We start from the raw sequence: 22,838 nt of genomic DNA, 5'->3' as shown, positions 1-22,838 counted from the left end.
ACAAGGTTAAAATATGTACCATATAAAAGATGATGTTTCTAAGTCTGATTTATGTAATATAAAAAATTTATATGAACCTCTATCGCAATCTTATAGCCATATTTTTATGCCTATTTGTAAAATATGGATCCAAACCCGTAGAATCAGCGGTATCTATTACACACAATTCTTCTAGTACCACACCTTCTGGAGGTTCAGGCGGGTCTGAATCCGTTACAGCTGAAGGAGCTAGTACTACACCTCCTGCTGCTACTGAGACATCCTCTGTAGCTTCTAAACCTCAAGATACTTCAGGTGGCGCTCAGACGGGTCAATCAGGTACAGCTAGTGCGTCTCCTGTTCCAAGGGCTAGAGCAGGTACTACCTCTGCAGGTAGTACTGCTAGTACTCCAATCTCGATTTCACTGGATAGTGATGAAGAAGAAGAATCAGATGCTAAATCGGAATCACAACCTAGTTCTAAACAGGGCACTGGTACAGCTGCACCAACATCTGGTTCACCAGCTAGTGCTGGACAACCCACTTCTGGTCAGGGAAGTACTGCCACTAGCAAACCAGTAAGTTCAGTTGCACAACAAGCAAGTGCTGGACAACCCACTTCTGGTCAGGGAAGTACTGCCACTAGCAAACCAGCCGTACAACAGCCTAGTTCATCACCACCCAAAACCTCTACGGATACCAGTCAAACACAATCATCACAATCACAAGCTACTCCTGCCCCGGGAGCTGGTACACCTGCACCAACATCTGGTACATCAGAACCTAAATCCTCTACTTCTAAAACAGGTGTTGATATCAACATCAATTCTGATACTAAGCCCAGTGACAAGTTTGACTATAAAAAGGAAGGTTATTACGCCACTTATACTCCCAAGGGAAACAATGCCTTCAAACTGGTTAAGGACGATAATACTGAAGTATGGAAGGCCTCTGGCGACACTAATTATGCCAGCAAGGTAGAAGTTGAAATTTTTGATGACAGTAAAGCAGTTACTGTGTGTTTAGATGGTGGTAAGAATAAGGTGTTTATAAAAGAAAATGCCAATAAATCGTGGACTGAAATAGATTTAAACAAAGTAAATCCGGAGTCAGTTAACGTAGATTATTCTTACGAAAGTTACTCTTATAAATGTGAACTAAAGGGAGAGACTAGAACCTTTACTGCTAAATCAGGATTTGCTTTTAACTGTGCCAATAAATATGTTAATAATAAAAAGGTTGAACTTTGGAAAACTGATAAAGAGAATGAGTATTCAAATAAGATTGTCAATGAAGGGAACAAAATAACAATTCAATTTTCCAATGGTTCTACAAAAGTGATTACTAAGGGATCTGATGGAAAATGGTCAGGAGATAGCCAGTCTGGTACAGCCAAACCTTCCACTCCCCAAAATGGAGTTGATCTCAACATAAAGTCAGACTCTAAGTCCAAAGACAAGTTTGAATACAAAAAGGAAGGTGAATATGTCATTTATACTGCCAAAGATAACAACGCTTTCAAACTTGTTAAGGACCACAAAACTGAAGTATGGAAAGAGACCAACGCCAGCAATTATTCCTCTAGGGTTGAGGTTGAATTTTTAGCCAACGATGGTAAAGCAGTTACAATATTCTTGACTGGAAATAAGACTAAGATATTTAAGAAAAGTAGTAGTAACGATCCATGGAACGAGATTGACACATCCAAAGTAACTCGGGGTTCAGTAAACATCAATTATCCTAACCAAAGTTATTTCTACCACAATGAACTAAAGGGTAGCTGTAGAACATTTACGGCTAAACAAGGTTTCGCCTTTAACTGTGCCAATGAATATGTTAATAATAATAAGGTGGAAATTTGGAAAACAGTTATAGAGAATGAAAACGCCAATAAGATTGAAGTGGATAGTTTAAATAACGATGGTAAGGCAGTTACTGTTCACATGCCAGATAACAAGACTAAGTTGTTTATCAGAAATAATAAGAACGATCCATGGAATGAAGTTGATTTATCAAAAGTAACTCCAAAGTCAGTGAATATCCGGTATGAACATGATAGTCACTTTTACAGTAACATTTTCAACAACAACGTTAGAACATTTACTGCTAAAAAGGGATTCGCTTTTAACGGTGCCAATGAATATGTTAATAATGACAAGGTGGAAATTTGGAAAACTGATAAAGAGAATGAAAACGCCAATAAGATTGTTTATGAAGGCGGTAACAAGTTGACCATCCACATAGGAGAGGGTACTAGTGCTTCAACTAAGGTGTTCAATAAGGGAACTGACGGTAAATGGACAGAAGATACTTCTGCATCCACTAAGCAAGCACAATCTACTCCTGCCAGAGGAGCTGGTTCAACTGCTCCACCATCTGCTGGTACCGGTGTGCCTAGAACTAGAACAGGTGGTACTGCTGGTGGTACTGCAGGTGGTTCTGCTTCTGGTACTGCAATGTCCATTTCGCTAGATGATGACGAAGATGATGATCAATCACAATCACAGCCTAGTTCTAAACAGGGCACTGGTACAGCTGCACCACCATCAGGTTCACCAGCTAGTGCCGGACAACAAGCTACTACAGAACAGGGCACCGTACCCAAAACAGCTGGACAACAGCCTGCTACTACTCCTCCAGCACCTGAAAGTGGAGCCCCTGCTACACCACCTCAACCTGGAGCAGCAACTACACCACCAACTCAACCTGCTTCTACTCCACCAACTCAACCTGCTTCTACTCCACCAACTCAACCTGAAAGTGGACAAGCTGCTACTCCACCAACTCAACCTGAAAGTGGACAAGCTGCTACTCCACCAACTCAACCTGAAAGTGGAACAGCTATTTCACCTGAATCAGGTGGAGAAGGTTCTCCCACTACACCACCGCCTCAGTCTGGATCAGGTACTGCTCAACCTGAATCAGTTGATATTACAGTGTCCAGTCTTGCTACAGCTTCCCACCGTAAACCGGATGAACTTGATCGACCAATTTGTTACGATAAAGGCCCCAAACATTTAATACTTGAACTTGATATTAAAGTTGAGAGTCCATGTTATAAGTCTGTCAAAGAAGATCAAATTTCCACGTATTCCACAATAGATGGTTATGACTTTATGTTAGTAACACAAGGAGGAAGTATACTATACGAGGCCGGAGGTGAGGAAGAGTGTGCTAAAAAGGTCCAATACTGGGAGGGAGAAAAGCTAGTTATATCAGATGTAGACAACAAATCTAGAGAAATTCTTCTTAATTTAGCCGTTGACGTCAATAATAAGCAAAGTACGGATCATGTTACATATGACAAAGTCGACTGGGATGGTATTCACACTTTCACTGCTATACCTCCATCATATATATCTACTGTGAAGAGAGGTGATGAAGTATTATGGAACAGAGGTGTCGGAGACCGCTACGTTACTAGAATTGCGGTTTCTGATTATGATAAGGACAAACTCAATATTAAATTAGGCTACCACCCCCACGACTCCCACCTCCAGATTCAAGACATAGATGACACGATTGACCATTTTGCAGATGAATTAACTTACCGTTTCAGTGACAGTGCCAAGCCAGTTAATGTAAGATATAACAAGAGGCTTCTGTGGCAGAATACAGAGAATAAAAATCACAAGTTCTTGAATCTTAGGAAAAGCCGTAATGAAATTTCCGTGGTCGCAATGGACATGTCAAAATTCTATGTTGTAACAAAGGGCAGTCCTAAGGTAAACGATGAATCTAAATACAACTTCAGAAAGATTGGCAACAATGAGGGGCACTATTTTTTTAAAAAAGGGGTCCAGTGTACTGAAGTTGGTGTTTATAACGAGCCCATTTGGAAGCATAGCGTTAGCGAATATAAAGGAGCATATCCGAAGGCAGTCAGTTATTATGGAAACGATGAGGTGGTTGTCTCTTTTAGTGATTTTTCCCTCCATTTCAGTAGCAAGGCCCTATTATGGCGTGTCTTGACAGTAAGCAATCCAGGTACAACAGTTCCTAAGGAAAGCAAAGATACTAAGAAAGATGAAAAAGTTCCTGTACCATCACCTCAAACTGCCAAACCTACTACACACCATCATATTAAATTATATCAACCTGATCCCAATGATTCTAAATATGTTGTGGAACTTGATTCCTCTAAGTATAGATTCAATAAAGACAAATTTGTTGAAAATGTGTATAATTATTACTTCAATGACGACTCGAAGTGTACATTAATTAAGCTCTGGGATACGAATCTATGGCATTACGATTATCAGGTTGATGATGGGCAATTTCCGAAATCATTAATTTATGATCCATCTGAATATAGGTTAGCGCTTCAACTTGATTTAACGAATATTTTTTATTCGATGGATGAGAATGGGAAATGGACTGCAATCGACCCAGGTTTGGTGTTGTATACTATTGATCCTAAGGATGATACAAATCTAGTTCAACTTTTTACCAACCAGTATGGCATTACTGAGGATCCTAATAATCAATTTGTGTTCTACTATCATTTTAAAGAAGGCGTCAATTGTTCATTAGTTAAGTCAGAGGGAGCCGATGTTTGGAGTCAAGATTTTTCTAATCCTAATCCCAAGTATCCCTTTAAAATGAAATATGAAGCAAAATATCGTTGGCTACTGTTGAATTTCGATGGACTATTTGTGAATTGCCAAAAAGATCAAGATGGCAAATGGAACTGTAAGGAAACTAATGTAGAAATTCCCCAAGAAGAACAATCAACTGAACCAGAATTTGAGGACGATAAAGCTGATGAAGGTTTATATAAACATAAATTTGTCCGTGAAACAAAAGACTCTTCTAAACCTAAAACATTGGAAGACACTTCTGAATCTCAAACAGCTGTACCCCCATCTGAAGACTCTACTCAGTCTCAAGTTAGTTCTCAGTCCCAATCTGAACAGGCTCCTGAATCTCAACAACCTGCTAGGAAATCAGCTTCTGAAACTCATTCTACTTCCACAGTACCTAAAACCTCTACAGGTACCGGTCAAGCACAACCTTCGTCTCGTTCAACTCAACCTAAACCCGCGGATGCTAAAACTGGTGGTGAACCTAGTAAGCAAACTGCCTCTCAATCACAGTCTAGTACGCCAGCAGCCAAACCTTCCACTCCCAAAAATGGAGTTGATCTCAACATAAAGTCAGACACTAAGTCCAAAGACAAGTTTGAATATAAAAAGGATGGTGAATATGTCATTTATACTGCCAAAGATAACAACGCTTTCAAACTTGTTAAGGACCACAAAACTGAAGTATGGAAAGAGACCAACGCCAGCAATTATTCCTCTAGGGTTGAGGTTGAATTTTTAGCCAACGATGGTAAAGCAGTTACAATATTCTTGACTGGAAATAAGACTAAGATATTTAAGAAAAGTAGTAGTAACGATCCATGGAAAGAGATTGACACAACCAAAGTTACACGTAGCTCGATAAACGTAGATTTTCCTAACCAAAGTTATTTCTACCACAATGTACTAAAGGGCAGATTCAGAACATTTACGGCTAAACAAGGTTTCGCCTTTAACTGTGCCAATGAATATGTTAATAATAATAAGGTGGAAATTTGGAAAACAGATATAGAGAATGAAAACGCCAATAAGATTGAAGTGGATAGTTTAAATAACGATGGTAAGGCAGTTACTGTTCACATGCCAGATAACAAGACTAAGTTGTTTATCAGAAATAATAAGAACGATCCATGGAATGAAGTTGATTTATCAAAAGTAACTCCAAAGTCAGTGAATATCCGGTATGAACATGATAGTCACTTTTACAGTAACATTTTCAACAACAACGTTAGAACATTTACTGCTAAAAAGGGATTCGCTTTTAACGGTGCCAATGATTACGTGAATAATGACAAGGTGGAAATTTGGAAAACTGATAAAGAGAATGAAAACGCCAATAAGATTGTTTATGAAGGCGGTAACAAGTTGACCATCCACATAGGAGAGGGTACTAGTGCTTCAACTAAGGTGTTCAATAAGGGAACTGACGGTAAATGGACAGAAGATACTTCTGCATCCACTAAGCAAGCACAATCTACTCCTGCCAGAGGAGCTGGTTCAACTGCTCCACCATCTGCTGGTACCGGTGTGCCTAGAACTAGAACAGGTGGTACTGCTGGTGGTACTGCAGGTGGTTCTGCTTCTGGTACTGCAATGTCCATTTCGCTAGATGATGACGAAGATGATGATCAATCACAATCACAGCCTAGTTCTAAACAGGGCACTGGTACAGCTGCACCACCATCAGGTTCACCAGCTAGTGCCGGACAACAAGCTACTACAGAACAGGGCACCGTACCCAAAACAGCTGGACAACAGCCTGCTACTACTCCTCCAGCACCTGAAAGTGGAGCCCCTGCTACACCACCTCAACCTGGAGCAGCAACTACACCACCAACTCAACCTGCTTCTACTCCACCAACTCAACCTGCTTCTACTCCACCAACTCAACCTGAAAGTGGACAAGCTGCTACTCCACCAACAGGTGGATCTGGCCAACCTGGAGCAACTACAGGAACTACAACCGAATCAGGAGGCACTGCTCAACCAAAAGTTAAACTTTTAAAGGCGGATCCTTCCGATGCAACCAAAAATTTGGAACTAGCTTCTAAAGAATACAGTTCGTCTACAAGCGGAAACGTGGTTACATATCAGATTGCCAATGGTGTTAGTTGTACCCAATTGATGCTAGACGATGTTTTATTGTGGGAATACGATAAAGAACAACGTGGAGGTGAATATCCCAAATCAGTAGATCACGATGCAACCAATTACGTTGTAGTTCTTAAATTTGTGGGTTTAGATATCAAATTTGAAAACACCACAGAGGGTTGGGTATTTACTGAATCTGGACCACTAGCCGTCAAATTCCATGTAGTTGATCCTAATGATGCAACCAAGACAGTCGAACTCGCTAGTAATAACCTCACAGTAACTCCAAGTGGTGATATTACTACATTCACTATCGCAGACAATGTTAATTGTACCAAATTACTGTATGGTCCCATTTTATTGTGGGAACACGACACATCTCAACAGGGTGGAAAGCATCCAAAGTCATTAGTTTATACCAGATCCACAGAAACACTCGTACTTAAATTTGAAGGTATAGATGTGACTTTTGCAAAGAATGATCAAGGTCAATGGGAGTTCACAGAGACCGATACATCCGCAGGTGGACAAGCTGCTACTCCACCAACTCAACCTGAAAGTGGACAAGCTGCTACACCACCAACTCAACCTGAAAGTGGACAAGCTGCTACTCCACCAACTCAACCTGAAAGTGGACAAGCTGCTACTCCACCACCTCAACCTGGAGCAGGTACAGGAACTACTCCACCAGCAGGTGGATCTGACCAACCTGGAGCAACTACAGGAACTACAACCGAATCAGGAGGCACTGCTCAACCAAAAGTTAAACTTTTAAAGGCGGATCCTTCCGATGCAACCAAAAATTTGGAACTAGCTTCTAAAGAATACAGTTCGTCTACAAGCGGAAACGTGGTTACATATCAGATTGCCAATGGTGTTAGTTGTACCCAATTGATGCTAGACGATGTTTTATTGTGGGAATACGATAAAGAACAACGTGGAGGTGAATATCCCAAATCAGTAGATCACGATGCAACCAATTACGTTGTAGTTCTTAAATTTGTGGGTTTAGATATCAAATTTGAAAACACCACAGAGGGTTGGGTATTTACTGAATCTGGACCACTAGCCGTCAAATTCCATGTAGTTGATCCTAATGATGCAACCAAGACAGTCGAACTCGCTAGTAATAACCTCACAGTAACTCCAAGTGGTGATATTACTACATTCACTATCGCAGACAATGTTAATTGTACCAAATTACTGTATGGTCCCATTTTATTGTGGGAACACAACGCTTCACAACAGGGTGGAAAGCATCCAAAGTCATTAGTTTATACCAGATCCACAGAAACACTCGTACTTAAATTTGAAGGTATAGATGTGACTTTTGCAAAGAATGATCAAGGTCAATGGGAGTTCACAGAGACCGATACATCCGCAGGTGGACAAGCTGCTACTCCACCAACTCAACCTGAAAGTGGACAAGCTGCTACACCACCAACTCAACCTGAAAGTGGACAAGCTGCTACTCCACCACCTCAACCTGGAGCAGGTACAGGAACTACTCCACCAGCAGGTGGATCTGACCAACCTGGAGCAACTACAGGAACTACAACCGAATCAGGAGGCACTGCTCAACCAAAAGTTAAACTTTTAAAGGCGGATCCTTCCGATGCAACCAAAAATTTGGAACTAGCTTCTAAAGAATACAGTTCGTCTACAAGCGGAAACGTGGTTACATATCAGATTGCCAATGGTGTTAGTTGTACCCAATTGATGCTAGACGATGTTTTATTGTGGGAATACGATAAAGAACAACGTGGAGGTGAATATCCCAAATCAGTAGATCACGATGCAACCAATTACGTTGTAGTTCTTAAATTTGTGGGTTTAGATATCAAATTTGAAAACACCACAGAGGGTTGGGTATTTACTGAATCTGGACCACTAACCGTCAAATTCCATGTAGTTGATCCTAATGATGCAACCAAGACAGTCGAACTCGCTAGTAATAACCTCACAGTAACTCCAAGTGGTGATATTACTACATTCACTATCGCAGACAATGTTAATTGTACCAAATTACTGTATGGTCCCATTTTATTGTGGGAACACAACGCTTCACAACAGGGTGGAAAGCATCCAAAGTCATTAGTTTATACCAGATCCACAGAAACACTCGTACTTAAATTTGAAGGTATAGATGTGACTTTTGCAAAGAATAACGAAGGTGGTTGGGAGTTCACAGAGACCGATACATCCGCAGGTGGACAAGCTGCTACTCCACCAACTCAACCTGAAAGTGGACAAGCTGCTACTCCACCACCTCAACCTGGAGCAGGTACAGGAACTACAACCGAATCAGGAGGCACTGCTCAACCAAAAGTTAAACTTTTAAAGGCGGATCCTTCCGATGCAACCAAAAATTTGGAACTAGCTTCTAAAGAATACAGTTCGTCTACAAGCGGAAACGTGGTTACATATCAGATTGCCAATGGTGTTAGTTGTACCCAATTGATGCTAGACGATGTTTTATTGTGGGAATACGATAAAGAACAACGTGGAGGTGAATATCCCAAATCAGTAGATCACGATGCAACCAATTACGTTGTAGTTCTTAAATTTGTGGGTTTAGATATCAAATTTGAAAACACCACAGAGGGTTGGGTATTTACTGAATCTGGACCACTAGCCGTCAAATTCCATGTAGTTGATCCTAATGATGCAACCAAGACAGTCGAACTCGCTAGTAATAACCTCACAGTAACTCCAAGTGGTGATATTACTACATTCACTATCGCAGACAATGTTAATTGTACCAAATTACTGTATGGTCCCATTTTATTGTGGGAACACGACACATCTCAACAGGGTGGAAAGCATCCAAAGTCATTAGTTTATACCAGATCCACAGAAACACTCGTACTTAAATTTGAAGGTATAGATGTGACTTTTGCAAAGAATGATCAAGGTCAATGGGAGTTCACAGAGACCGATACATCCGCAGGTGGACAAGCTGCTACTCCACCAACTCAACCTGAAAGTGGACAAGCTGCTACTCCACCAACTCAACCTGAAAGTGGACAAGCTGCTACTCCACCACCTCAACCTGGAGCAGGTACAGGAACTACTCCACCAGCAGGTGGATCTGACCAATCAGGTGAAGGTGCTGCTCCTACAAATTAAGATGTATATTTTAAATAACCAAGACCATATTCACAATGTGGTTATTTAACACAATAGGGGAACATGGAGCTTGAGTTTTTAATTCCCATGAGATTTTTTGGCTTTAAAACTGTATCATAGTTTTATAACCGGTTTTACCTTTAGTACACACTGAAGGTTGACCACTCTTGTTAATCCTTTAACACACTTTTAAGGGTTAATTTTATAAAAATTTTATGTGCTACACATCTACTGTGTCTTCTTCTCTAAGATTATTTAGCTAGCTAGCTATTTATTTAACTGAATACCAGAAATTTATAATGTAAATGATCCATAAGAGCCATTTTGTAATCTATTGAGTTAAACTGTTGTAAATGATACCGATAGTCTCCTGGCTATTAGTTTTTGGGCCCCATGTTTAATGGAATCCGCATACCGCCTGGAAGATATACACACTGTTTACTTTTGTTATAACATAGATTTACTTGTCTTTCTGGAAAAGAATGGTATCGTTCTCTAATACTGTTGTACTATATTCACTTTTCTGCTTTGGAAACTTGGTCTACTGTCACTTCTCTGGAAGGCGAGGTGATAAGAAATCCCTTGTAACGCTCAACGTACAGAACAAGAAGACCACCAGCGACTACATTTTCTACTCTATTGTTGACCATTCTGTCGGCGATGTGGCCACATTTTCAGCGTATGGGACTACTGTGTTTAACGAGGTGAAGGACGGAAAAAGTCTGGTGTGGAAGAGCTCCAACGAAAAGGAGTACTCCACCAAGGTCGTGATAGAAGGCGACAAGCTCTTAATCAAGTGCCCCCGCACTCATATCCTCTTTTTGAAGCAGGACGACGGCACGTGGAAACCCAAGGACCTGGACAGGGCGGCAGGGGAGAAGGCTGCTGATGCCGCGGCTCCTCAGGAAGGCGGCCTTCCTGTCAAGGATGTGCGCGCCGAGAACGCCGAGCTGAGGCTGAGGGTCGCGAAGCTGGAGGAAACGCTGGTGCAGCTGAAGATGGAGTACGACCAGTTCAGGTCCAAGGTGCTGTCGGTCGACAACAGGATCGGCGAGGTGGCCGAGGCTCTGTGCGGCCTATAATATTTTAACAGCTTTGGGATGCCCGTGCGCACCTGGGAGACCCCAGTGTTCCTATAACATTTTAAAGCTGCCCTAAAAGTTGCAGTACACATTACACTCCTATCTATCGCCCCTATTTAATTATTTGTATACTGACGGGCAGAAATGCCTTAAATTCCGGCACTTTCGAAACGCCGCTGTCACGCGCTAACGCCCGAACCTGCGTTTCCAAAATCTTAGACTGGTGTGTTCCGTTAAGTCTATATGCCCCCATCACCGGTGGAATCCCGGCGATTTCTCAGTGGTTCTATCGCTATGGATGGTTCCTCGTGATATATTTTTGTTTTTAATTTTGTGTATACTCTCCCCCGGTAGACATACCTTAGTGGTCTCTGGACGCTCTACACTCAGTCATACCAGAAACAGTGGTAAAAATGACGGTCATTTCGGCGATTCCAAACTCACTCACCGTCGTCCCAATGATTCAAACAACAGGCTCAGGCCTGACTTTGATCCTCAGCCTAAATTTTACTACTCGGACTACTCGGACGTCGACGCTGCTCCCAGCTTCAACTTCAATCTGATCAGTCTTGACATCACGAAGCCTGGTAGCACCAAGGAGATTGAATACAACTACAATCCCATTACTGGCGCCGATATTTTTGAGATAAAGCGGCCCAACCTCCTCCGGAAGGTCACTGAGCGCGAGAGGCTTCTCTGGGAGTCCAAGCACGGCAAGTACTCCGACAAGATAATTGCCTTCAAGGACGAGCGCGGCGAGAACCGGCTCAAGGTGTTCATCGCAGACGACGTTAACATGAAGCAGCGACCCAGACTTGCTCTTCCTGTCCGCGTGCCTGGAATCGGCAAGGACGCCCCCGGCGGCAAGGACGCCTCTGGGGGCCCTGGCGGAGGCCCGAGGGGCAGCCCTGCCGGATCTGAGCGCGAAGGCGGCTCTTCCCGGGACGAGTTTATTGTGCTTTCCAAGGAGTCCACCGACCGGAGGGCCGCCTCTAAGCGTCACGAGGAGAATCTCCGTTCCAAGCGCGTAAGCCCTGACTCTAGGTTTAGAGACGACCATCGCTACAGGAGTCCCAGAGGCTACGGCTTCAGGCACTTCGACGACTACAGACGATATGACGACCACAGGCACTACAAGCCTAGGCATGACCGTCTACGCGAGTTTGAGAAGAAGCGTCGTCCGCATAAGTCCGAGTATATTCCTGGCGACCTCTTCCTGCTCTTTGCCAGCAAGGAGGCCACTAAGAAAAAGTTTGACCTTATGGTTAACGGCCAGACTGAGCGCTACCAGTTCAAGCCTGAAGCTCAGTGCGTCCGCGTCCGCGTCGACGACCACATTCTTTGGAAGCACAGGCACGGTCATCCCTTTCCTTCTGGTCTCGAGTTTGACAAGCGCGAGGGCATGGTTCTTCTCCAGTTTCCCGAATTCACGGACGTCTACATTAATGCTGAGGGCGTTTGGTACTACAGGATATAGTTTCTTCCTTTGTACTTGACACCTCTGTACATTAACTCTATTTTCACTTTCAATGCAGATTTAACCTTTTGGGCCTAAATTTTTTGTTTTTAGCCCCTTGTAACCACTCATCTGTCTTGTTCGTAATATCATTTAGGCTCTTCTGGCCTTAAGTGATCTGTAAATGTGATTCTCTAATTGTACCTATTTACACCATTCTATTCATCTATTTTTCGTGTTTTAGTTATCATTTCCTCTTACCGATGCCTTTACCTAATATTTAATGTTCACTAAGTTCATAATTTCCTAATTGTGTTAAGCTGTGTTTACACAGGATTCCGTGTGGCTATAGGTGTATTTATTTCGTTTATGTTTAAACCAATTACATATTTGACCATATTATATGTAATATTAATTAAAATATGCATTTATAGATGAACAAATTTGATAATTTTGGGCTTATGTGTAAAGAAAATGAACGCTAGACAGTGTTGCATATTAGTACATTAGACTAGAATAGGACGTAAAAACTACAAATAAACCAATTATAAAAATGAAAAAGTCAATTTAAATATTATAACATATAGAAGAATTGATTTTATTGGTCTATTGTTGATATAAAGAAACTTGTATTCAATGGCTATCCCCATCAATTACATTATTAATCTTTTGTTTTCCATATATTGTTTGATAGCTAAAATCATGTCAATCTAAATAACTTATTAATTAGCAATATGGAATTTCATCAAAAAAAGGTATCAGATATCTGTTAAAATATACCACTAAACACAGTACCTGTATTTTTAAGAATGAGAGTTAATTGGTACTTAGAGGCTATTTTTAAATTAAATTCTATTATTTGTAAGGTAATTTTTAAAACTTAGAGCCGAATTCTTAATTTTAAAGGAAAATAACAAAGAGTTGCTCAATTGTAATTATTCTCGTTTTATCAAAACATAATAAATCGTAAATTGTTGTATTAGGTACCGACACACTGTACCATCGCTGTTATGAACAAAAAGCCTGAAAGAGGAGGCACACAACGATATCTCACACATCACAGTTATAATTTGAAATATTGATATAGTAATCGTTAATTATCAACACACTTTCCACCAGCGATATAACAACGACGTAGAAGAACTTTAATTTCGCCGAGAAAGTTGATATTATAAGGGGAGACTAAGGGAGCCATATTCGACAATTAATAATTAATAAGTTTTGGCGGTATAATAAACTGGGTCGAGAGTTAAGAGTAAAAAAACAATTTAGAACGCAGTTGGCATTATCCAGTTTAAGAGACGGCTTTTGATAAGTTTATATTGGAATAAATAACCTATTAGGTTTAATTGACAACGGCCACGAAAATTATAAAATCCGATCAGGTGGTGTTAAAGTATTGTTGAATGTCTGATAAAAGTTTGATTGGTGCATTGCCTTCAATCGTACGAGTTCAAAATGCTAGAAACCATTGGCTAAATATTTACCTAAAGCGGATATCATTTTTTATTCAAATTTGAACCCGCCCTTTTCTCAAAAAAAATTCATATACCTTTTGTTACTTACCCCCATCATTGGTGGAATCCGGGATAGAATCCTCGAATGGTAAATATTGTTAAACATGTACGTTGTTATATGGTACTTTGTATTCGGTTAATAATTTTTAACTGATTGGCTGATAAAAAGAAATATTATTTTTATCGGCCTCTGCTTTTGTCGAGACAATACTAACGTCTCCATTTTTCACTGTTATAACCATTTGACAAGGTTAAAATATGTACCATATAAAAGATGATGTTTCTAAGTCTGATTTATGTAAAATAGAAATTTTAAATGAACCTCTATCGCAATCTTATAGCCATTTTTATATGCCTATTTGTAAAATATGGATCCAATCCCGTAGAATCAGCTAACGTAGCTGGTCCCTATGGGCAAAGCCCATATTACCCCTCGCCTCCAGGTATAGGAAATGTGGGAACGGCGGGTTCTGGGTTCTCAGGCCCACCCGTTTCCGGTCAAGTCAATCCATCGGCACATTCCGGCAACCTAATTACTGTAGATATAGATCAAAAGCGGAGTTCCGGTGTGATTGTATATGAAAGAGATGATTCAAGGAGTAGAGACATATTTACAGCCATGGGTAACAATTTATTCAGGCAGGCCACTAGAAGCGGAACTGTTGTTTGGACAGCAACCAACAACGAATATCCGTATAGAATTACAGTTAAGCCTGATGATAGAGGATTTCCCAAGATTAAGGTATATATGCCCGAGAATCAAGCGGCGTCAGCTCATGTAGCTGCGCCGCAATCTTCACCTGGTCAAGCAACTCCCGGGTTCACACAGTCAGACCCCAATCTAAATTTGTTAACGCCTGACACACGCACACAGGCTCTAATACACAATGTTGTTACACCAGCAGGAGATACCTCTACACAAACACAACACAAAATACCCGTAACACCCATAATTCCCGGACAGTTTGTGCCCACTAATAGTTTTAACCCTATGGCCGCGCCCACGGTAGGCCCGGATGCATTTAATGCGTTCACAGCTCCACCCGATGCCACCCTCTCGCAGGGTTCAGAAGGAGCAGGCAGAGCTCAACAACAGCCTGCTCCAGGGCAGCAGAACATCGCAACGGCTCAGCCCGGCATGCCGCTGCATACAGGGACATATAGAGACGAAACATACTTAACGGACACTGACACATCGGTGTCAGAGTTTGGTACTCCTGTTTCGAAGTCCAAGAAAAAACTTGTTAAGGATCGCGCGGCGCATGTAGGAGAAGAGTCGGAGACCGGAGGTGGACTTGAAACTGATGCTCAAGTACCTATGCACCCACAGCAGGCGGGTCATCAGGGACCTCACGGACAGTCCACACTGCCTGGGCAAGTCGGACATTCAGGTATGGTTAAACAAGACACCATACAGGGCACATCACAGATCTATGTGGATTCTCAAGATCAATCAAGTCAATACACACACTATGTCTTACTAAACCCCAAGAACGAAGACAAAGGCCCCCCTGCGGGTCAGAAGAATTCAAACGAGCCTGGGTCACAGACCTCAAACACTCCATTAACAGGACGCACCAAGTACGGCACTCATTTTGAGGGAACCATTGGTTGTAATTCGAACGTGTACTTTTTAGATGGCAACAAGAACTCTATGAATGCTAAGACTTTCATAACAAGACGTCGCAGATCTAATCGAAAAGCTAAGGCGCAACAACAGCCGATGGTTGTAATGCCACTTCCAATGGCTCCCGGAGTAACACCCATAGGGTTACCAGTTATTCCAGGCCAAGAGCAAGGAGCACCAATCTTTTTTCCACCACCAGGTGCCCCTGCTGACCAACAGGTGCTGTGGGCACCACCAGCTGCGACTATGGCACCCCAGGCCTCTGGGCCAGAGGTCTTTATGGACGCCACGGCTGTTACACCAAATACACCTCAGCCAGAGATATTGACAATACACGCTGAGCGAGATGCTGAAAAGGATGAAAAAGTAGCAACGATCACTGAAACTGAATTTGAATTGTCTGAAACGAAGAAGCCAGCTGAGCCTGTAGCGCCACCATCAGCTGGTGTGTCAGCACCCTATCCTGGTCCTCAGACTTTAGTCATACCCACAGCTGGTGATGCAAGTGCGCCAGGAGCCCCTGAGCCAATACATATTCCTGGAACGGCCCCGCCACCTGGCCCTGAGAGTATTTCACTATCTCAGGCCCAATTGGCGCAGCCGTATGCGCCGGCTCAGCCTCCAGCACAGCAGCCACAACCAGTCGTTCCTGAGGTTCCAACCAAGCCATCAGCACCAGCCGCCGGGTCAGAGACTCTTGTTATTCCACCGGCTGCACCAGGACCCATGTCGATGTCTGCACCCATACCAGCTTCTCCTGGCCAGCCATCAGCCGGAGTACCCATACCAGCTCAGGGACCTATTGCAGTCGCAGTTCCTAAAGCTCCAGCGCCAGGCGCTAAAATAGATTTAACTGATAGGACGTTTACAATTGATGATGATGATGATAAGCAGACACAACACAGAACGACGGTGGTCGGTCCCCAGATTGCTACTCCAGCAGGACAGCCCGTTACTCCTCCTGGGCAACCTGGTACACCAGCAGGACAACCAGTTACTCTAGCAGGACAACCGACTACACCAGCAGGACAGCCTGTTACTCCTCCTGGGCAACCTGGTACACCAGCAGGACAACCAGTTACTCTAGCAGGACAACCGACTACACCAGCAGGACAGCCTGTTACTCCTCCTGGGCAACCTGGTACACCAGCAGGACAACCAGTTACTCTAGCAGGACAACCGACTACACCAGCAGGACAGCCTGTTACTCCTCCTGGGCAACCTGGTACACCAGCAGGACAACCAGTTACTCTAGCAGGACAACCGACTACACCAGCAGGACAGCCTGTTACTCCTCCTGGACAACCTCTGGCTCCAGCGCCAGATGTAGGATGTGAAACAATCGTCACCGAGTCGCGAAAAGATAGAAAGAAAGAAAAGTCTATGTCTTTGACGATTGATACTTCTGCTACTTCAGATGTGGATACTAAAACAGCTGCTCCTGGTGAGGGTTCCCCAGGTACAACACCAGCCACAGTGGTTACTGTTGCACCTCCTGAAGGTGCTCCCATCCCTCCCCCACCAGCTGTTACTGTTCCGGTAACTCCTGGTACTCCGATAGCGCCTCCACCTGCTGTTACTACTCCAGTAACTCCCGGAGCACCCATCGCACCGCCACCTTCAGTTACTACACCAGTGACTACAGGGGCAACAATTGCGCCACCACCGGCTTTTAACCTTGCATTCACACCAGGTGCACCCTTATCGACAACAGACACGCTTACAGTACCTGCCGTTCCTGGTGCAGGCATAGCTGCTCCACCTGCAATAACTTCACTCACTTCAGGTACTGGCATAGCAGCTCCTCCAGCCGTTACTGTTCCACTCACATCAGGTGCAAGCATTGCAGCTCCTCCACCTGTTACTGTTCCACTCACTGCAGGTACAGGTGTCGCAGGTCCTTCAACTGTGCCTATAGTTCCAGATGCTACTGGAACAGGTGCAGCGCCTCCACCTGCTATCACTGTTCCATCGAATCCTAAGGAATCTGGAGATGGAACAACTCCTATTCAGGTGCAAGCACAGGCTAAAACTCTGAAAAAAGGATCAGATAGTGATGAGGAAGTTTCACCGATGGGACTGCATAGATACTCAGGACCAGACATTAGGCTGTTCAGACAAGACCCTGTTGATCCCAACAACTATAAGGAACTGGAACTCACAGACTATAGTGTTGATGACGAAGGAGAAGAGAGCGTATATTCCATGAACGCTAATGTTAACTGTGGTAGGTTAAGCATTGGTGATGCCCAACTATGGACATACGACTCGACGAAAAACGATGGCAAATATCCTAAGTCCCTAAGATTTAATAATTCGACTTCGGTTCTAGTTGTTAAGTTTGATGGATCGGACCTTACCTATGAAAAGGATGCTGATGGAAACTGGAAACCTAAAGCCACGACATCAATCTCTCCGGACATCACCATTGAACAGCAGCCGTCTAAGAAGACCGAAAAGCTAATGAAGATAACTATTTCTAGTTCTGGTAGTTCAGGAGATGAGGGAGCTGCTAAACATACGGCTGTACCTATCGAAGGCACGCCAATTCAAGGATCGACAACGGTCGTTATCCCAGGTACAACAGGTGAAGGCGCGACTATAGCTGCACCGCCACCCTTAACTATTCCACTCACTTCAGGTACTGGCATAGCAGCTCCTCCAGCCGTTACTGCTCCACTCACTTCAGGTACAGGCATTGCAGCTCCGCCACCTGTTTCTGCTCCACTCACTGCAGGTACAGGCTTTGCAGCACCTCCAGCCGTACCTGTAATTGTAGATCCTACGTCATCAGGAATAGCTCCGCCACCAACTGTGCCTGTTTTCCCAGGAACTACATTACCTGGACATACAGGACCCCTACCAGCACCTACTATGCCTGTAATGATTGGACCTACACAAACTGCAGAGTCAGGTGAACCGCTGGCACCACCTCCTGTACCTGTGATACTAGATCCAACAAAACAGGCTGAGACAGCTGAACCATTGGCAGCACCTGCCATACCAGTTCTAATTGATCCAACGCAAGCACCAGCAGCTCCAACTGCAGGTATACCTGTACAACCAATATCAGTGTCAACACCAGCTATTCCAGCATCGTCCATTCAGCCATCCACCATATCTACAATACAGACATCTGAAGTCAAATCAGCACAGGTTGTTGATAGTTCGGGTTCATCAGTCACGATAAATGTAGCTGAATCTGGAAAAACAAAAGAATCGTCTGATTTAGTGATTTCTGTGCCAGCAACACCTGCTGATTCGACATCTAAGACACTACTGACGGCTACTACTCCTGCAGGAGGTGCTCAAGCTCCAGTGCAACCATTGGCATCAACGCAACCGGACACTTCAGGCACTATATCTCTTGCATCATCTTCCTTTACGTCAGGCACTGAATCAACGGACGGGACAACTGATGTTAAATCGAAGTCTGAAGGCACGTATGTAACCATAACAGAGGAAAAATCAGAATCAGAGTCTGTGGGATCAAAAGTAACATCATTATCTAGTCCAGCAACCACAGATGTTGAAGATATGACTGCACTGGTTTCACGTACAGATGTTAAATCGGAAGATAAAACTTTAGTTGCTCAAGCTTTAAAGAGTAGAGAGGACCATAACGTGCTCAAGGATGCGGATATAATAATTGTTACTAAAGACGCAGCCAACGTTGATTCCACGAATGATACTACCAAGTTTACGCTTACAAGTCACTACTATGGTTTCCTATACACGTTCAACGATCAGAACAAATGTGTTGAGGTTAAGTTGAAGGGTAATGTGGTATGGAAGTTCGAATCTTCCAAAATTGTACACCCTAAGTCTATTTGTTTCAGAAATGATACCACTTTTGCTTTCTTTGAGTTTGAAAATGAGTATCAGCTGTACCACTATGTTCAAGCAGAATTTAGACCTGTTTCCAAGAAGGATTTTGAAGATGTTTACAAAAACATTAAGGTTATAACGAGGAAAGATAATGTTTATACAGAAAATGACACTAGTGCTTACAATCACATTAAATACGGTCTCATTTTCCAGTACAGGTTTAAGAAGGGTTACGAGTGTACAGAAGTAAAGTATGGAGACACAGTAGCGTGGTCCCATGACAGCAATATTCATGGTAACAATTATCCTGCAATCCTGTATTTTGATGCTATAGCTCCTATCATGGTTAATCTCATTATAGATAATAAACGCAATGTTAAAATTTATTACGGTAACCAATGGAGGCAATTTGATGATGTAGTTAAGGAAGTGCAGAAGAGTGCACCTGCAACTAAAACACCTGTTGTTTCAAGTAGCAGTGCTGCCAAAAAAGAAAGCACAGATTCTGATTCAACGGGTGAAGACATTATTATTAGTTCTGACTCTAAAGCAGCTTCAACGCCTGTTATGTCATCAACTGATCAAAATGCGAAAACTGAAGGATCTTCTGAGTCAACCGGTGAAGATATTAATCTTAGTTCCGACTCTTCATCTTCGACTTCTGACACTAAGGAAGCTGAGTCATCCGACACGTCTCGTACTGATTCAAGTACTAAATCACCCGATGCCTCTGATGATTCTGGTACTAAGTCTCCCGACTCTACATCTTCGACTACTGAGACTAAGGAAGCTGAGTCAACTGACAAGTCTGTTAGTGATTCAAGTTCTAAATCACCCGATGCCTCTGATGATTCTGGTACTAAGTCTCCCGACTCTACATCTTCGACTACTGAGACTAAGGAAGCTGAGTCAACTGACAAGTCTGTTAGTGATTCAAGTTCTAAATCACCCGATGCCTCTGATGATTCTGGTACTAAGACCGATGGACAGGGTGGATCAACATCCACAGGTTCTGGTGTAACTATGGCAAGTTTAGCAGCTGAACGTACAAGTGGGTCTAGTTCATCCTCTGGTGTAACTATGCCCCTTTCAGCCAGTGAAAGTGAAACTGAAACTGACACGTCAGGTTCAGGTCACACAGCTAAAGCTCCATCAACACCTGTATCGTCATCAACAGATCAAACTGCGAAAACTGAAGGATCTTCTGAGTCAACCGGTGAAGATATTAATCTTAGTTCCGACTCTTCATCTTCGACTTCTGACACTAAGGAAGCTGAGTCATCCGACACGTCTCGTACTGATTCAAGTACTAAATCACCCGATGCCTCTGATGATTCTGGTACTAAGTCTCCCGACTCTACATCTTCGACTACTGAGACTAAGGAAGCTGAGTCAACTGACAAGTCTGTTAGTGATTCAAGTTCTAAATCACCCGATGCCTCTGATGATTCTGGTACTAAGTCTCCCGACTCTACATCTTCGACTACTGAGACTAAGGAAGCTGAGTCAACTGACAAGTCTGTTAGTGATTCAAGTTCTAAATCACCCGATGCCTCTGATGATTCTGGTACTAAGTCTCCCGACTCTACATCTTCGACTACTGAGACTAAGGAAGCTGAGTCAACTGACAAGTCTGGTAGTGGTTCGTCAAATGAATCCGGTGGTAATGACATTGAGGAAGATGAAGATAGTTTAGTTACTGCTGATAGTTCATCATCCCGTGTTATGGTTGGTACAACAACAGTGCCTGGTGCTGGTTCTCCCACAACGCCAGCATCTGGTTCAGATTCCAGTAAGAGTGACTGTAATGAGACTTCAAGTGCCACATTCGATAAAACAAGTGGAAGTAGTACTGATTCTTCGAGTCAGTCAAGTACTGGAAAACCGATTGCATCCAGCGAAAGCGATGCTGACAAAACTGGATCAGATGGGAAAGGTACTTATACTGATGGATCTCAATCACAGTCAACGGAAGGTGATGCAAATCTAAGAGGAGCTTCTAGTTCAAGCTCATCTTCTCAACCTAAACCAGCAGGTGCTGCAACACCCATTCCTGCAGGTACTGTTGCTAACCCGGCTTCACAGCCTGTATCGTCAAGTGCCGGTCCCAAGCCAGCTCAACAACCAGGTGGTGCAGTAGCTAAACCAGCGGCACAACCCGTTAGTGGTGGAGGTGCACAGCCCATGTCGTCAGGTATTGGTGCTAAGCCAACACAACAAACAGGTGGTGCAGTTGCTAGACCAGCTGGACAATCAGGTGGTGCAGTAGCTAAACCAGCGGCACAAACAGTTACATCAGCCTCATCTGGAGCTTCTGTTGCAAAACCAGCTAATGCAGCAGCTAAACCAGCTGGACAACCGGTTAGTGGAGGTGCACAGCCCGTTTCGTCCGGTACTGGAGCTAAACCAGCTGGACAACCGGTTAGTGGAGGTGCACAGTCAGCTAGTCGTACTATGTCATCACGTCCTGTAGCTGTTAGTTCTGGTCAAGGAGCTGCTGCCACCCCCAGACCTAGGACAGCTCCAACATCAGGAGGTGGTACTGCTTCTAGTACACCAACATCAATTCCACTTGAGGAGGACCAAGAAGATGACAAATCACAATCATCAGAATCACAACCAAGTGATGGTCAAGGGGCTGGTGACGGATCCAAGTCAGCTTCAGAACCCATTTCGTCAGGTACTGGTACTACACCAGGTAGTGCTGGTGGAGCAGCTCCTCGTGCCATTTCTACCAGTACTGTAGCAGTTACCCAACAACCATCACCATCTGGAACGTCATCATCCGGTGCATCTCCTCAGCCAAGAGCAAGAGCAGGCGCTACTAGTGGTGGAGGATCTTCTCAACCGATTTCTATTGCTCTAGATGATTGAAAACAGATTGAATTCTCTAGTTATGTGTAAAGAGTGATGTATAAGTTTTATGAAGATAAAGTGACCATGGTTATGTTCACATGAAATTATCGGCTCTGTTAAAGTCTTGTGGGTTTTATCATGTATATTATTGTTTTTGTTTTAATGTAGGCATAGTCGCCTTGTCATGTAGCCTTGAATATAAAGAGCTAAATTTTGTAAATTTGGTTAAAGTGTGAAAATTATAGCACTTTTTGTAATGTATTGACGGGGTGTCAACTTTAAAGGGTGTAAAATCGTGTAAGATTGAAAGCGTTCAATGTACCATGTGCAACCGCGTTGAAAACAAACGAAAACTCTGCTTAGAAATGTGTGAGATTCCAATCTCTTCAATCTGATAAAAACTACTTTACATTTTATTTATTACTATACAGTGCCCAGTATTGATTCGTCTATATTCAAGTTAGCGGCATGGAGTATTTGTATGTACAGCCAGTATAATAGTAGTATATTTGACAAACACTTAGTTCTTCATGTGCTTCGTATAAATGTGTGACAAGATTAAGTGACTATTGATAAAAAATAGTTCAGGGGTTTGAAATGGGCAATCTAAAAAATCTAGTGCTTACCAACATTTAAATATACAAATTTTATATTATTATAACATTTTATTTACATTTTAGATTAATATAT

General features: G+C 43.0%; 4 protein-coding genes across 4 annotated transcripts; all 4 read left to right on the top strand.

Moving 5' to 3' along the window:
* Positions 1-71: 71 nt before the first annotated feature.
* On the top strand, positions 72-9,782 carry TOT_020000821 (uncharacterized protein; the record flags this gene model as incomplete). Its single annotated transcript, XM_009692572.1, has 1 exon — positions 72-9,782. The coding sequence occupies one exon, from the start codon at positions 72-74 to the stop codon at positions 9,780-9,782; it is 9,711 nt and encodes a 3,236-aa protein (XP_009690867.1).
* Positions 9,783-10,264: 482 nt separating this feature from the next.
* TOT_020000820 (conserved hypothetical protein) lies at positions 10,265-10,864 on the top strand (the record flags this gene model as incomplete). The annotated part of the gene is made up of 1 exon (XM_009692571.1): positions 10,265-10,864. One exon carries the CDS (start codon positions 10,265-10,267, stop codon positions 10,862-10,864), a length of 600 nt encoding a protein of 199 aa, XP_009690866.1.
* Positions 10,865-11,107: 243 nt separating this feature from the next.
* On the top strand, positions 11,108-12,341 carry TOT_020000819 (conserved hypothetical protein; the record flags this gene model as incomplete). The annotated part of the gene is made up of 2 exons (XM_009692570.1): positions 11,108-11,165; positions 11,230-12,341. The coding sequence occupies 2 exons, from the start codon at positions 11,108-11,110 to the stop codon at positions 12,339-12,341; spliced, it is 1,170 nt and encodes a 389-aa protein (XP_009690865.1).
* Positions 12,342-14,153: 1,812 nt separating this feature from the next.
* TOT_020000818 (uncharacterized protein) lies at positions 14,154-22,166 on the top strand (the record flags this gene model as incomplete). The annotated part of the gene is made up of 1 exon (XM_009692569.1): positions 14,154-22,166. One exon carries the CDS (start codon positions 14,154-14,156, stop codon positions 22,164-22,166), a length of 8,013 nt encoding a protein of 2,670 aa, XP_009690864.1.
* Positions 22,167-22,838: the final 672 nt, after the last annotated feature.

This window comes from Theileria orientalis, chromosome 2 (genome assembly GCF_000740895.1).
Source record: "Theileria orientalis strain Shintoku DNA, chromosome 2, complete genome".
NCBI lineage: Eukaryota > Apicomplexa > Aconoidasida > Piroplasmida > Theileriidae > Theileria > Theileria orientalis.
Note: the sequence above shows the minus strand (reverse complement) of the source record. Positions and strands in the feature narration are given on the sequence as shown.